Source organism: Boleophthalmus pectinirostris, unplaced genomic scaffold (genome assembly GCF_026225935.1).
Source record: "Boleophthalmus pectinirostris isolate CB_2022bp ecotype Guang Dong unplaced genomic scaffold, ASM2622593v1 HiC_scaffold_18, whole genome shotgun sequence".
NCBI classification, from domain to species: Eukaryota; Metazoa; Chordata; class Actinopteri; order Gobiiformes; family Gobiidae; genus Boleophthalmus; species Boleophthalmus pectinirostris.
Genome location: NW_026571133.1, coordinates 43162507 through 43175762, shown reverse-complemented (window position 1 = coordinate 43175762; position 13256 = coordinate 43162507). Strand labels below are relative to the sequence as shown.

Below are 13256 nucleotides of genomic sequence, written 5' to 3'. Positions count from 1 at the left end.
CGATGGCCGCCTTCACGCGGTACACGACCTTCCCAAACGGTCCTTCAAACGACGTTGGCACAGCGGCTGAAACAGAGTAGAGTGTCTTTAGTTTACTCTTCTCATTTACTCTTTTATTTACATAAAACATCTCTTTTATCTCGCTGTGGAACTTCCTTTGGCAGATATTATCACAGAGAAATACAAAGACAAAGGTTTGAATCCCCAGGCCGTCATCTGGCTCCTAAAAACAACAGGTAAAAGGAAAGAACATGTCTTTATCTTTATCTTGATGGTTTTTTGTGCAGGTTTTATGCCTCTGGTGAGTCCTGGGTTGGCACTGCTTGAAACACACACAGATGGATGTAGCTGCAAGTGTCTTTTACAGAGTTTAGGAACATTATTACTCCTTTTATGTGGTTCCAGATCATGGTTATCAAATAATTAATAATGAATCAAAAGGAGAATTCCATCTATCTGCTGTGACCTGCCCCCTGGACAGCGAACACTCTCCAAAACTACCAAGTCGAAAAAGAGCTGCTTCACATCAGCTGCAATAAAGCTGCAGGACCCGATGGAGTGACAGGTAGGGTACTGAAGGCATGTGCTGATCACCTTGCCCCAGAATTCGCAAACATCTTCAACCTGTCACTACAGAAGGCTACTGCTCCCAGCTCTTTTAAATCACCCACCGTTATACCAGAACCCAAAACCTCAACTGTCACCTGCATGAATGATTACACGACAACTGCTCCCACTCCGCTTATGACGAATGCTTTAAGAGGCCAGTTCTATCTCAAATAAAATCATGCATTTCCCCAACTTTGAAAGGCATCAATATGCATACAGAACCAACAGATCCACAGAAGATGCACGCTGCTCTGACGCTGCTCTGAGGCACCTGAAAACTCCCAGCAGGAGAGGACACAAGAGAGGAGACAAGGAGAGGTGACAGGAGAGGAGACAAGAGAGGAGACAAGGAGAGGTGACAGGAGAGGAGACAAGGAGTGGACACAGAAGAGGAGACAAGGAGAGGAGACAGGAGAGGACACAGGAGAGGGGGTAGGAGTGGACACAAAAGAGGACACAAGGGAGGAGACAAGGACAGGAGAAGAGACAAGGAGAGGAGATAGGAGAGGACATAGAAAAGGTCACAAGAGAGGAGACACGAGAGGAGACAAGGAGAGGAGACAAGGAGAGGAGTCAAGGAGAGGACACACGAGAGGAGGCACGAGAGGAGACAGGAGAAGAGACAAGAGTGGAGACAGGAGAGGACACAGGAGACGACACAAGGAGAGGGACAGGAGAGAGGAGAGAGGAGACAAGGAGAGGACACAGGAGAGGACACAGGAGAGGACACAAGGACAAGGACAGGAGAGAGGAGACAAGAGACAGGAGAGAGGAGACAGAAAAGTAGATAGGAGGGGAGACAAGGAGAGAGGAGACAAGGAAAGAGGAGACATGTGAGGAGACAGGAGATGAGACAGGGGAAAGAGGAGACAGGAAAGGAAATAAGGAGAGAGGTCACAGGAAAGAAGATGAGGAACAAGGACACAGGAAAGGTGACAGGGAAATAGGACGGAGGAGAGGACACGAGGAGGAAGGAGAAAATGGCTGGAGGCGAGAACATTTAAGAACAGAGTGATAAAAATAGGGTGTGAGTCCAGGGTCACGGTGGAGGTGACGCAGAATCATCCACAAAACCAAACGCTGCTGAGGCTGAATTAAGGCTCCAGATTTAATGTCTGTCTGCTCCAGGGGCCTGAGAACGATAAAGACTTACACTGTGGAAGCCTCAAAACACAACACTGTGCTCTTTTCATTCCACAGTCTGTAGCAGTGTTGGAGTAATGTGTTATAAAAGTAACTTATTACTGTGATCCATTGTTTTTTGCTGTAACACAGTAATGTGACATTACAGGGAAAAAATTGTCATATTTTACTCACGCGTTACAATGCTTTTTTAACCTGGATTGAAGTGGTGGGTTTTTCTTCATACAAATTCACTAAAATCACCGCGATATCAGCAGCGGTAAAACGCCGGAGACGCGCCCGTGTAGACCGTCGGGTGACCGCGAGTGAAAGGACCGACGCAGAACTCCACGCTCCACAGGGCGAAGAGCAGCTGATGCCCGATCGCGCCTTGCAGTTCTCTCAGGGGTGGTCCTAGATTCCAAGTTCTAGTCCAAGATTAGTCCTGATTTAGTCCTTGTTTAGACCTGGTTTAGTCCTGGTTCAGTTCTAGTTTAGTCCTGGTTCAGTCCATATACGGTGCAAAAGTTCAGCATCTTCACAGTTATTTTGGTGAGAGTAACAGTTTTGAAGTCACTTGCCCAACAGTGGTCTGTAGTAAGATATTGGCTCAGTCCATATGAAATCAGTCGCCCTCCCCTATGAGCCATCTCAGATTTAGCTGAAATAATTTCTAAAAAATTCTAAAATTACCAAATGAAAGAATCTAAAATTTTAGCTCAATCCCTTGAGTCGTTCCTGAGTTATGGCACCACTGAAATTTTGGGGCCATGCTCACTTTTTTGGAAGCCTTAATTTATAATCATGTTTGAGAGACCAGAACTTCATAAAGAATAAAGATGAAAATTTCTATTATTTTTGATTTTAGGTCATAGATTCTAAATCTCAAATTTTGAGTATCTTTATTATTCTTTGGAGCCTCGGTTCCCCATATGGGCAAAATCTAGTCAAAACCAGGTCAAATCTGGTCTGGTGATAATTAACAAATGAATATACTGTATTTGTTAATTCATCTCATTTTCTATTGTTTCATGTTTTAGTATTTTTGAGTATTTTATTGTTTATTTTCAACACACTGTTTAGTTTCTGTTCAGGGCCTGTCTAAGCGAGAACGCTTGCAGGTAAAAACAACAAAATATTTTATCATCATATTTTTGGGGTTTAAAAACGTAAAAATGTGAAACCACCCTCCAGAGTGGAAAAGTTGAATACGCTCTGCCGTAGCGTTTCCATCTGCACTGCCCAAGATGCAAAACTCTGGTCAGATCTGCTCACGTCGTGTACGTGTTTAGGCCACATACATGACCACCGAGCCGCCTGGCATGCACACCCATTTCAATTCCACACACTTTTGCGTCACAGTATGCACTCAGATTTCCTGCAAGTTAAAAAACATTTTTATCTGGTCAAAAATGTATTTTTTTTTGTTGAAGTCTGCCTCCTACTTCGACCACGTCAGGCCCGCTTCTCCACACCTCCTCAAAAACAGACCTGGCGTTGTGTTTTGTTTCATTTATACACGTTTGTCCTTCATTATCAGTCTGTCTACATCTCCAAAGCTCAAAATGTTCTGTTCCACTTTGTGATGTCATGTAGTGGTAGTTTTTAAATAAACAGCTGTGTTTTACATCTAGAGATCGTAAATTCCATCTAGATGTGAAAGCTCAAAAGGCTCTGTTCCACCTTGTGATGTCAGCAGCTCATTTTCCCTTTAAATTAGGAGAGATTTTCAATTCCAGGGTTCAAATCATCCAAATGATTCCAGTGAAGGTGTATCACTTTTAAAAACACAGTGGAGCACTTCCTGTATCACCGCATGACATCACAAGGTGTTCACAAACAACTCCAGGTCTGTTTGTGATGAGGAAAGTAAATAACAACATGGATCAGAAAACCTAAATTCTCTCAAATCAATCTGACAGAGCTCTTCTCTCAAACGGTAAACACTCTGTTCCACTTTGTGATGTCATGTAGTAGTACAGGAAGTGCTCCACTGTGTTTTTAAACTCCATACACCTTCACTAGAATCATTTGGATGATTTGAACCCTGGAATTGCAAGTCTCTCCTGATTTAAAGGTCAAACAAGGTATAACTGCGCATTTTGAGCTTTGGAGATGTAGACATAAAACAACCAATAATCCAAAATTACTCAAACATGTGTGAATGAAACAAAACTCAGGGAGGTAACAACATTATAACATGGCTTAAAGCTCACAAGAATCAATTTTATGTCATTAAATAAGTCAGATTTATAACTTAATGCAATACTAAATGACTGGAGTGATGTTGTCGTGTTATTTTGAAATAACTTACAATATTCTTACAGGAATAATCTTGCTAAATAACTCTTCCTTCAATGAATTCTAGGTTTACATTATGAAAACATTTGACAGTTTGTTTCATTGTAAAATTTACCAAGACTACTTCCAATTTGCCAATCATTACAACACCATGTCCAACCACAGGGGGGAGCTGTAGGAACACATATAGGTTTGGACTTAGTGTAGCTTTACCTCATTTTAATTTAGCCCATTAAGTTATAAATTACAACAAATGATACATGATAAGGAGTGACTGTGTGTGATAAGATTACACTGGTTCCTTATTCAAACAGAGCCCGCCCAGGTTTACAGACGCACAAATGACACATATTTCCAAATCAAAGTCATAAACAAGACCACATGGAAATATGGAACTCAGTGGAAAGTTGTGAGCACTGATAATATAAATAAAAATATATGAGCGTTACTATATTATTTTATGTATTATGAACTGTTAAAAAGGAGGTATTTTACTTCTATTTGGTATTTTTTGGACTATAAATTGCACTTTTTTTCATGGTTTGGGTGTTTTTGTGACTTATACTCTGGTGCGATTTATATATTAAAATGTTCACAGTGAAGCAGTGAGAGGTTCTAGTCTTGTGTGTCAGTATCAGTCTGTTCCTCCTGTACCACTGTCACTTCACTCTACTGCGCATGTCTCCTGCAGAAAGAGCCTCTGTCCTGTCTGGATCATGTCAGTCGATCACACATTACATTTAACATAAAAAAAACAAAAACATATAAAGACGACTGAGAAGACTGAACACGAATGCCCCCAAAAAGAAAATCATTCATCAATCACATTAGTTACTAGAGACGGTGCGTTGGAGGAGAGGAAGCAGCCCATGAACATAGAGAAAAATCCCGCACACCGTCTTACTTGCAAATTGTGAGATTTATTAGGACAAACTGTGCAACGTTTTGGCACTGGGCCTTCGTCAGGCAAACAGAATGAGAGCTCAGGTGACCATCTTAAATAGGGTGTGGCAAACACCCAAGGGTGACAGGTCATAAAGAAACTGCACTCAAAACCCCATAATTCCAAAAACAAAGACAATCAACAAACAGTGTAATGATAATAATAATGAAATATTAATCATTAGTAGAAAAATCATTGAATAATAACAGAAAAATAAGAAGAATATCTGGATACATATAGACATAGTAAATATTCACCCAACTATAAAATAATGCTGTTGTGCCATATACACATCTCTCTCTCTCTCTCTCTCTCTATATATATATATGTATATGTATATGTGTATATATATATATATATATATATATATATATATATATATATATATATATATATATATATATATATATATATATATATATATAATATATATATATACATATACAAAAGGATCTTAAAATCTAGCCTATATACAGCCCACCTGAAGTGAGAGACCTCATGATGTTACAAATGCCTACAAAAAATGCTAAGATTAAAATTGTCATTGAGTCCTTTTGGAGCTAGAGTTTGGAGAGTATGAATCCAAAATGCTTCAGTTTGTTTAAGTCGACGGTCATGGTCTCCTCCTCTGGGTGGAGGGGGGACATGCTCAGTGCTACAGAAATGGAGAGAACAAATATCGTGTCTCTGATCATTAAAATGTACTGCTACTGGACAGTCCCAGTCATTCCTTCTGATGGAGCTCTTGTGCTCACTGATTCTTTGTTTGAGTTTTCTTGTGGTCTTGCCAACATAAGCTCGGCCGCATGGACATTTCAACATGTAGACTACATGTGTAGATGCACATGGGACATTTCTGACCAGTGTGGGGGTGTAAAACGTGGTCTGTTTTTACTGTATTATTGCATTGAGCACAGCGGCCGCAGTGGTAGTTTCCATTGGGTAGAGGGCGCAATAGAAATTGGGAGGATAGTTTTGATTTGTGGAACTGGCCCGTACCAAATAGTCTCTAACTTGTTTGTTCACAAAAAGTGAAGGATCTTTAATGATGGTTTAAATTTCTGGGTCTGATTTCAAAATATGCCAATATTTCAGGAAGATGGATTTAATTGCAGGTGTATGGGTGCCCATACACCTGCCTCTATTACAAGAACTTGACTTTCAACAGGAAATGTTGGTTCCTGGTCTCTGATTTTATCAAATAAATTTCCCCAAAAAAGTGCATTCTTATATTTCAGTGTGACTTTATTTTTTGGATGGTGCGAATTACAGTCCAAAATATATGCTAACTGTAACACATAACATATATAGATTGTTTGTTTTGAAAATGCTATACTCAAAAAATTAATTAACATTAAAAAATTCCACACCCCTTTTGCTCTCTGCACGTAAGGAGGGTTTGAATACAGCCCTGGAGAGATCGCTAGATTAGTCAAACATTACTCTTCAGGCATGTTTTTGATGAAGGAACAGCGTTATAACATTATACAAAACAAAAATAAATCAATTTTGCACAATACCCCCATTTTGCGTTTTGGAGATGCAGACAGACTAATAATGAAGTGTTACTCAAACATGTGTGAATGAAACAAAACGCAACTCCAGGTCTGTTTTTTACGAGGTTCTAAAATGTCTTAAAGAGTTCATTTTAAAAACATAATTATGACAAATGTAATGTGAATCTCAACACTTGTCCAAACAAAGTCAACAGTTCAGAACCTGAGCAGGCACAGAACAGGGCAGGTGAGAGGCGACAGGAGCAGACTTTGCACCTGTTGTAGCTGCACCTGAAGCTCTTGACCCTGAGTGACGTGACATTTTCCACTGAGTCACATAATAAACATATGAGCTCACAGGCTCTCCACACGCCTGTGAACTTCTGCAACAACAAGAACCACTGTGAACAACCCGAGCGTGCACCACAATACACCAGGGACACAGGCTGCTTTTAGTAAGGGCTAAAAAAAAAGTACAGAAGTGTCTAAGTGTTGTTCAAACACTACACTTGAGGAAAATGATTTAATGTTACAGTTACTTTTAAAAAAAAGTAATGAGGTTAAAGTTGTGTTAGTACAGAGGTCTGTAACCTTGTTCCTCTGGGGAGCCACTTTTACAAAATGAAAATGTCAGAGAGCTACTTGTTTTAGTGGTCACAAATTGAAATTGAAATTGAGTATATATTTATAAGAGCCAAGGTGAGCCTTTGAGTTTGATGCCTATAGAACATAAACAATTACCCATTTGTTAGTGTTTAAAGTTAAGCAACAAAATGACACATGTACAATGGTAAAAGGCATTTAATTCATCAGATTTCTCTTATTTAGCCCAAGATGTATAATTCAGAAATCTCTTTGCGAGCTACTTGGAAGGAGGTTGGAGATCCCTGTGTTAGGGAAATTGTTTTTATAGATGTATTTACATTTTTATGGTATGTATGTCTGATTTTATGAATTTAAAATGTTCAAAAAAGGAATTCAGAACCAAGTATATGTATTTTTTAGAGCTGGGTATCATTAAGAAGTTGCCGATACGATACATACCTCAATACACAGGCCATGATACGATACATATCTCCATACAGTGCACTTTCGATTCAATATGATACATTTCAAATCGATTCGATACAGTTCAATAAAAAGCAAAGGCTAAATCATGGCTGTGATACTAAAAGTGTTTGTTAAACCACTTCTTGTGCAAAGTTCATATGAAACACAAACATTTTAATCCTCAAAACAGTGAAAATGTCAAATGTGTTAAATGTGCATAAATGAGTTTCCTTTCACTCCACAAACAACAAAACTGTAGCTGTAACAAAATAATTTTGTAAAACACACCTAAAAATACTCTTGGGGATATATCGATACAGTAGGCCACGATATCGATACTGTATCATCACATTAAACGATACGATATATCGATATTCCGATATTTTTGGCCACTCCTAGTATTTTTCATATACAGATTTCAGCATTAAAACTGACAACCCGAATGACAGACTCGTGTGAGGCTCCTTCTGCTTTCTGAACTAAAATGTCAAATTATAACATAAATTCTTAAAGGAACTGTATTTGGCCTGCACTTGGCCTACTGTTTAAAATAAAACATTTCTATATCATTACTGCGCCTGTGTCTCCAGAGCCTTAACCTGCAGATAAAGACACATCCAAGTTTGTCTCATTCTCAGTTTATGTTCAGGCCTCATGTGAAGCTCAGAACCTCCAGAATTCCCTCCCTGAGCTGCAGAGGCTGCACTAGCACTGACTCAGGATTGGAGCAGGTGCTGGGGTTTAGGTAGAGACCATTCAGATCAGAGAGGCATTTTAGGTTTAAACACACTGGATTTCAGCATTGAAACTGGCAACTTTTCACAGAATGTATAGAAACAGATCAAGATTTCATATGTAATGTTTTATTTCTGTTCTGTTTACAGGTAGAACTGTTCATTCCCAAACAGAAGTCACTTTGCAAAAAGCAAATCTGTTTTATAATGATCTATTCTTATTTCAAGCCAGTCCATGAACCATTTGTTTTTTACAATTCCAATTAAGAACAAAAAACAATCAAATGGGAAAACAGTTTATTATTTCATTATTCCGTTTTCGTGTCAAACAAAAATAAAACAGATTTCAACCTCTATTTCCAAGTTTATTTCACCAATCAAAAAACAGTTATTGTGCTTGTTTCAGTTTTGATATTTTATTTTTTCTAGTTTATTTGCCCCAGAAGTTCTGCTGCTAGAAGGACTTACCTGAAAAATCACTGTAATTTTGTTCACACACATGAGCTCTTCTTTTATACTGATGCGTTTATTTTCACATCTTACAAAGTAACTGCTGTACTCCACGACGAGAAACAGGAAACAGCGATAAACTCTCCTTTGTTCTGTTGACTCTGAATTCACACACAATGCTGAGCAGCAAAACTTCCAGGACAAATAAACCAGGGAGAATAAAATACCAAATTTAAAATCGGCACAGAGACTGTTTTTTTTAAATTGGTGTTATTTGAAAGAAACATTAAATTAAATATTGGAAATAAAGGTCAAAATCTGTTTTTGTTTTTGTTTGACACAAAAACGAAAAAATGAAATAACAAACAATTTTTCATTTTACTGTTTTTCGTTCTGAACTGAAATTCAAAAGAACAAATGGCCCATGGACAAGAGGATCAGTGGCCAGTAGGGGGCAGTGTCTCCTTGTGTTTCTGTCTTGAGTGTATCCTAACAGCCAGAGGAGAGGTGGGCAGGGGCATACACTCATTACACCGGGCTAAAAATAACCTGCCCCCTGTGAGTGCCACCCACCACCAGCACCCTGTACGCCGGCACCTGGCACCTGGCACCCTCGGGCGCCCGCTCTGCACCCACTGCCTGAGCACCTCACGCTCGTATCGGGAGACACGAAAAAGCAACAACACGTCATAAATCGCGAAGGCTGGGAGACAAAAGCAGAGGAGAAAAGACATCCGTGCGCTGGAGAAGACGGTGGTTTGATTTTTAATGCTGCACTCTGTCATTTTTCTGGTGGACGGGGACTGACTGTGTCCCCAGAGACATGTTCAAATTAAATGAAGCTTTCACTGATAACAGGCGTCCTCTCTCTGCACGTGAAGACTCTGCCGACACAGACTCAGAGGTGTTTGTAATTCTCTTTTAAAAATGTAAGAGTGTAGACGACATGCCAGTCATGAGAGAGACAGAGAGACAAAAAGGCAGAGAGACAGAGGCAGAGAGACAGAGACACAGAGAGAGACAGAGAGAGACAGAGACACAGAGGCAGAGAGACAGAGACACAGAGGCAGAAACATAGAGGCAGAGAGAGACAGAGAGACAGAGAGACAGAGGAGAGAGACAGAGAGACAGAGGCAGAGAGACAGAGAGACAGAGAGACACAGAGAGACAGAGGCAGAGAGAGAGAAGAGACAAAGACAGAGAGACAGAGGCAGAGAGACAGAGAGAGACAGAGGCAGAGAGACAGAGACATAGAGGCAGCGAGACACAGAGGCAGAGGGACACAGGGAGAGAGACAGAGAGACAGAGGCAGAGAGACAGAGGCAGAGAGACAGAGACACAGAGAGACAGAGGCAGAGAGAGAGAGAGAGAAAGACACAGAGGCAGAGAGACAGAGAGAGAGAGAGAGACACGGGCAGAGAGACAGAGGCAGAGAGAGAGAGAGAGAGAGAGAGACAGAGGCAGAGACAGAGAGAGACAAAGACACAGAGGCAGAGAGACAGAGGCAGAGAGAGAGAGAGAGACACGGGCAGAGAGACAGAGGCAGAGAGAGAGAGGAGAGACAGAGAGACAGAGAGACAGAGGCAGAGAGACAGAGGCAGAGAGACAGAGGCAGAGAGAGAGAGAGAGAGAGAGAGAGACAAAGACAGAGAGACAGAGGCAGAGAGAGAGAGAGACAGAGGCAGGGAGAGAGAGAGAGAGAGACACAGGGAGAGAGACAGAGGCAGAGAGAGAGAGAGAGAGAGAGACACGGGCAGAGAGACAGAGGCAGAGACAGAGAGAGACAAAGACACAGAGGCAGAGAGACAGAGGCAGAGACAGAGAGAGACAAAGACACAGAGGCAGAGAGACAGAGGCAGAGACAGAGAGAGACAAAGACACAGAGGCAGAGAGACAGAGGCAGAGAGAGAGAGAGACACGGGCAGAGAGACAGAGACAGAGAGAGAGAGAGAGAGACAAAGACAGAGAGACAGAGGCAGAGAGAGAGAGACAGACAAAGACACAGAGGCAGAGAGACACAAAGGCAAAGAGACAGAGGCAGAGAGATAGAAACAGAAGGTCAGAGAGATAAGAGAGAGAGGACAGAGGCAGCGAGGGAGAGAGACAAGTAGAGGCAGAGAGAGAGAGAGAGAGAGAAGACAGAGAGCAGTCAGCTAAAGAGAGACACAGAAGCAGAGAGACACACAGAGAGAGAGAGAGAGACAGAGGCAAAAAAGAGACAGAAAAAGAGCGCAGGAAAGACAGAGAATGAGAGAAAGACAGAGACAAAGAGACAGAGAGAGATAGAGAGAGAGAGACAGATCGGGCTCTACGCTCACCTGGAATGACGAACTGGAATGGGAAAGTGTGCTCTCCGGAGGGTAACGTCCCTGCAGACACAGACAGAGAGAGAGACAGAGACAGGGTGAGGACACGAGCACAGAGTCCATGATGAACGATTCTGCAAAACTCCACAGAGCCTCACTGTTGATAAAATCTCTCCTCTATCATCTGAAATACTCCACACAGGTTTGATCTTCACCAGACTGTGTGACAAACCCTCAAGTCTCTGGATTGTGGCTCAAAAATTGTGGCTCGTAGATTTCACAGTGGCAGGGACAAAGACTGACTCTCTATTACACAAACGTGATCAGAAAATAAAGTCACATGGGCCCAGTTTAAACAGGAAACACGAGCAGTCTTCAGTAAGAGCACAAAAACTCACATTAATAAATGCAAAAACCCCGTAAAGCAGTGTGATTGGTCTAACAGGTGTCCACACTTCAAGCCCCGCCCCTTCAGACAGGTGTTTGTATCAGAAACACCTGTCCGTAACCAGGGCAGTCCTGTGTGATGTCACCTACTACTCAAAATCATACACTGAAAAAAGCTTGGCCAAAATGTAAGATATAAACATTTAAATCTATCAGAAAATGACTCAAAAGTAGTGAAATTAGATCATTTTACTTGACAAGTTCTCTTAAAATAAAATACCTCTAGACTAGAATGAAGCATCTCTGAACTAGTAAGTAAATAATAAATCAAACAAGATGAATAACCTGATATAAGTTTTAAAATCTTGATCTAGATCAGAGAAATGTGCAGTGCAGAGGCCACTGAAGGCAGCATGAACTTGAGATTCAGGCATTTTTAACCAGAAAGCAGCAAATGTTAGTCCTCTGCTCAATTCCATTTCTCTCCAGCGACTAGGTCAGAACACACTAGACGATTTGCAAGATCCCCGGACGTTGTAGACCGAGCTGTGAAACCATGACGTCAAACTCATCGTGTCTGTTTGGGTCCCTTTTGTGGAACAGCACAACAGTAAACAAAGCGTCGAGATGGAGACAAAGACGAAGACAGACATTCTGTGTTGGCAACGATTCCCGAGATCGAGGATTTAAAGCCGGTGTGAGATAGTATTTTGACCCCGGGGTGATATACCTCTATAGTAAAGTGACCCCCTATAGGATTTTTACTCCCCTTACTTTTTTCTTTAGTAGCTACTCATCTGATCATTATTTCTCATGTCATTTACTTTGACTATCTTTCACTTTCTTTGTGTTTTAAGGAATGTTTTGATGGAGAACGACTTGGTATTTTGTGTAAATGTAACGTAATTGCAAGTACATAACAATCTTGTCACTTTTTATGTTGTATTTTACACTGTTATGGGTTTTAGTTTGCTATGTTCAGATAATCCTTAATCATAAAGTCAGTTTAGGCAATGGTTTGTAAGAATAATGACTTTCAATTTAGTCATGTTGTGTTATAATAAACATATTGGGGGGTCAGATTACTATACTCATAGGATTTTTAATTTTTATATATATAATTGATCATTGTCAATATTCAATTAACATTACTTCTTACTTTACATCATCATAACTATAATAAATATATTGGGGGGTCAGATTACTATAGTCATAGGTTTCCCCTATTTAACTACTCAATTGATCAGTTCTGTCTATTTTTAACAAGACTCCAAATCATTATACATCACTTTGATTAACTAACTAATTAGTAACTACTTATTTCATTTTCAGTCAAATATGTTTAAACGACTAAGTAATTTTTAACATTCAAAAGTTATAATCAACATAAAAAATGTGTCTGAGTTCTTCAAAAAACACTTTTAAATATGTCAGTATGTTTTAATTTGCAGATGTAGTATTAATATTCAAAGTTTTTCGATAGAATTCAAGTTCTTTTATTAATAAAATATAGATTTTCATAGGGGGTTCAACATACCATAGGATTCTGACCCCGGGGTCAAAATACTATATGGTATGTTGACCTTGGGGTCACCTCACCGTGGGGTCAAAATCCTGTACCACACCAGAACAAAGAGAATGTTTGGTGAATTTTATCAAGAGGAAAGACGTTATTGTTCTTCTTCCTACAGGATTTGAAGCATTACATACGTCACTACCAAATAGCAGCAATTAGTTAAATAAAAAAGTACTCGTCTAAAAGTACTCGAGGTCAGACGGTTTCCACAAAGTGAAACCGGCTGATGAATCAGACTATGCTAATGAACCCAGTCTGCACTAAAGTTACCAAAACTGACCT

The 13256-nt window shown here is 40.3% G+C and overlaps 1 protein-coding gene across 1 annotated transcript in view; it reads right to left on the bottom strand.

The window, feature by feature from the left end:
* Positions 1-13256, bottom strand: part of arrdc1b (arrestin domain containing 1b) — a 93102-nt gene that overhangs the window by 11039 nt on the left and 68807 nt on the right. Inside the window, exons 3-4 of the mRNA XM_055153571.1 lie at positions 11024-11074; positions 1-66 (exon numbers count right to left, since the gene is read on the bottom strand). The exon at positions 1-66 is cut by the window's left edge and continues 89 nt beyond it. Of these exons, the coding sequence (XP_055009546.1) occupies positions 1-66; positions 11024-11074 (117 nt within the window). The remainder of the gene's footprint in view (positions 67-11023; positions 11075-13256) is intronic.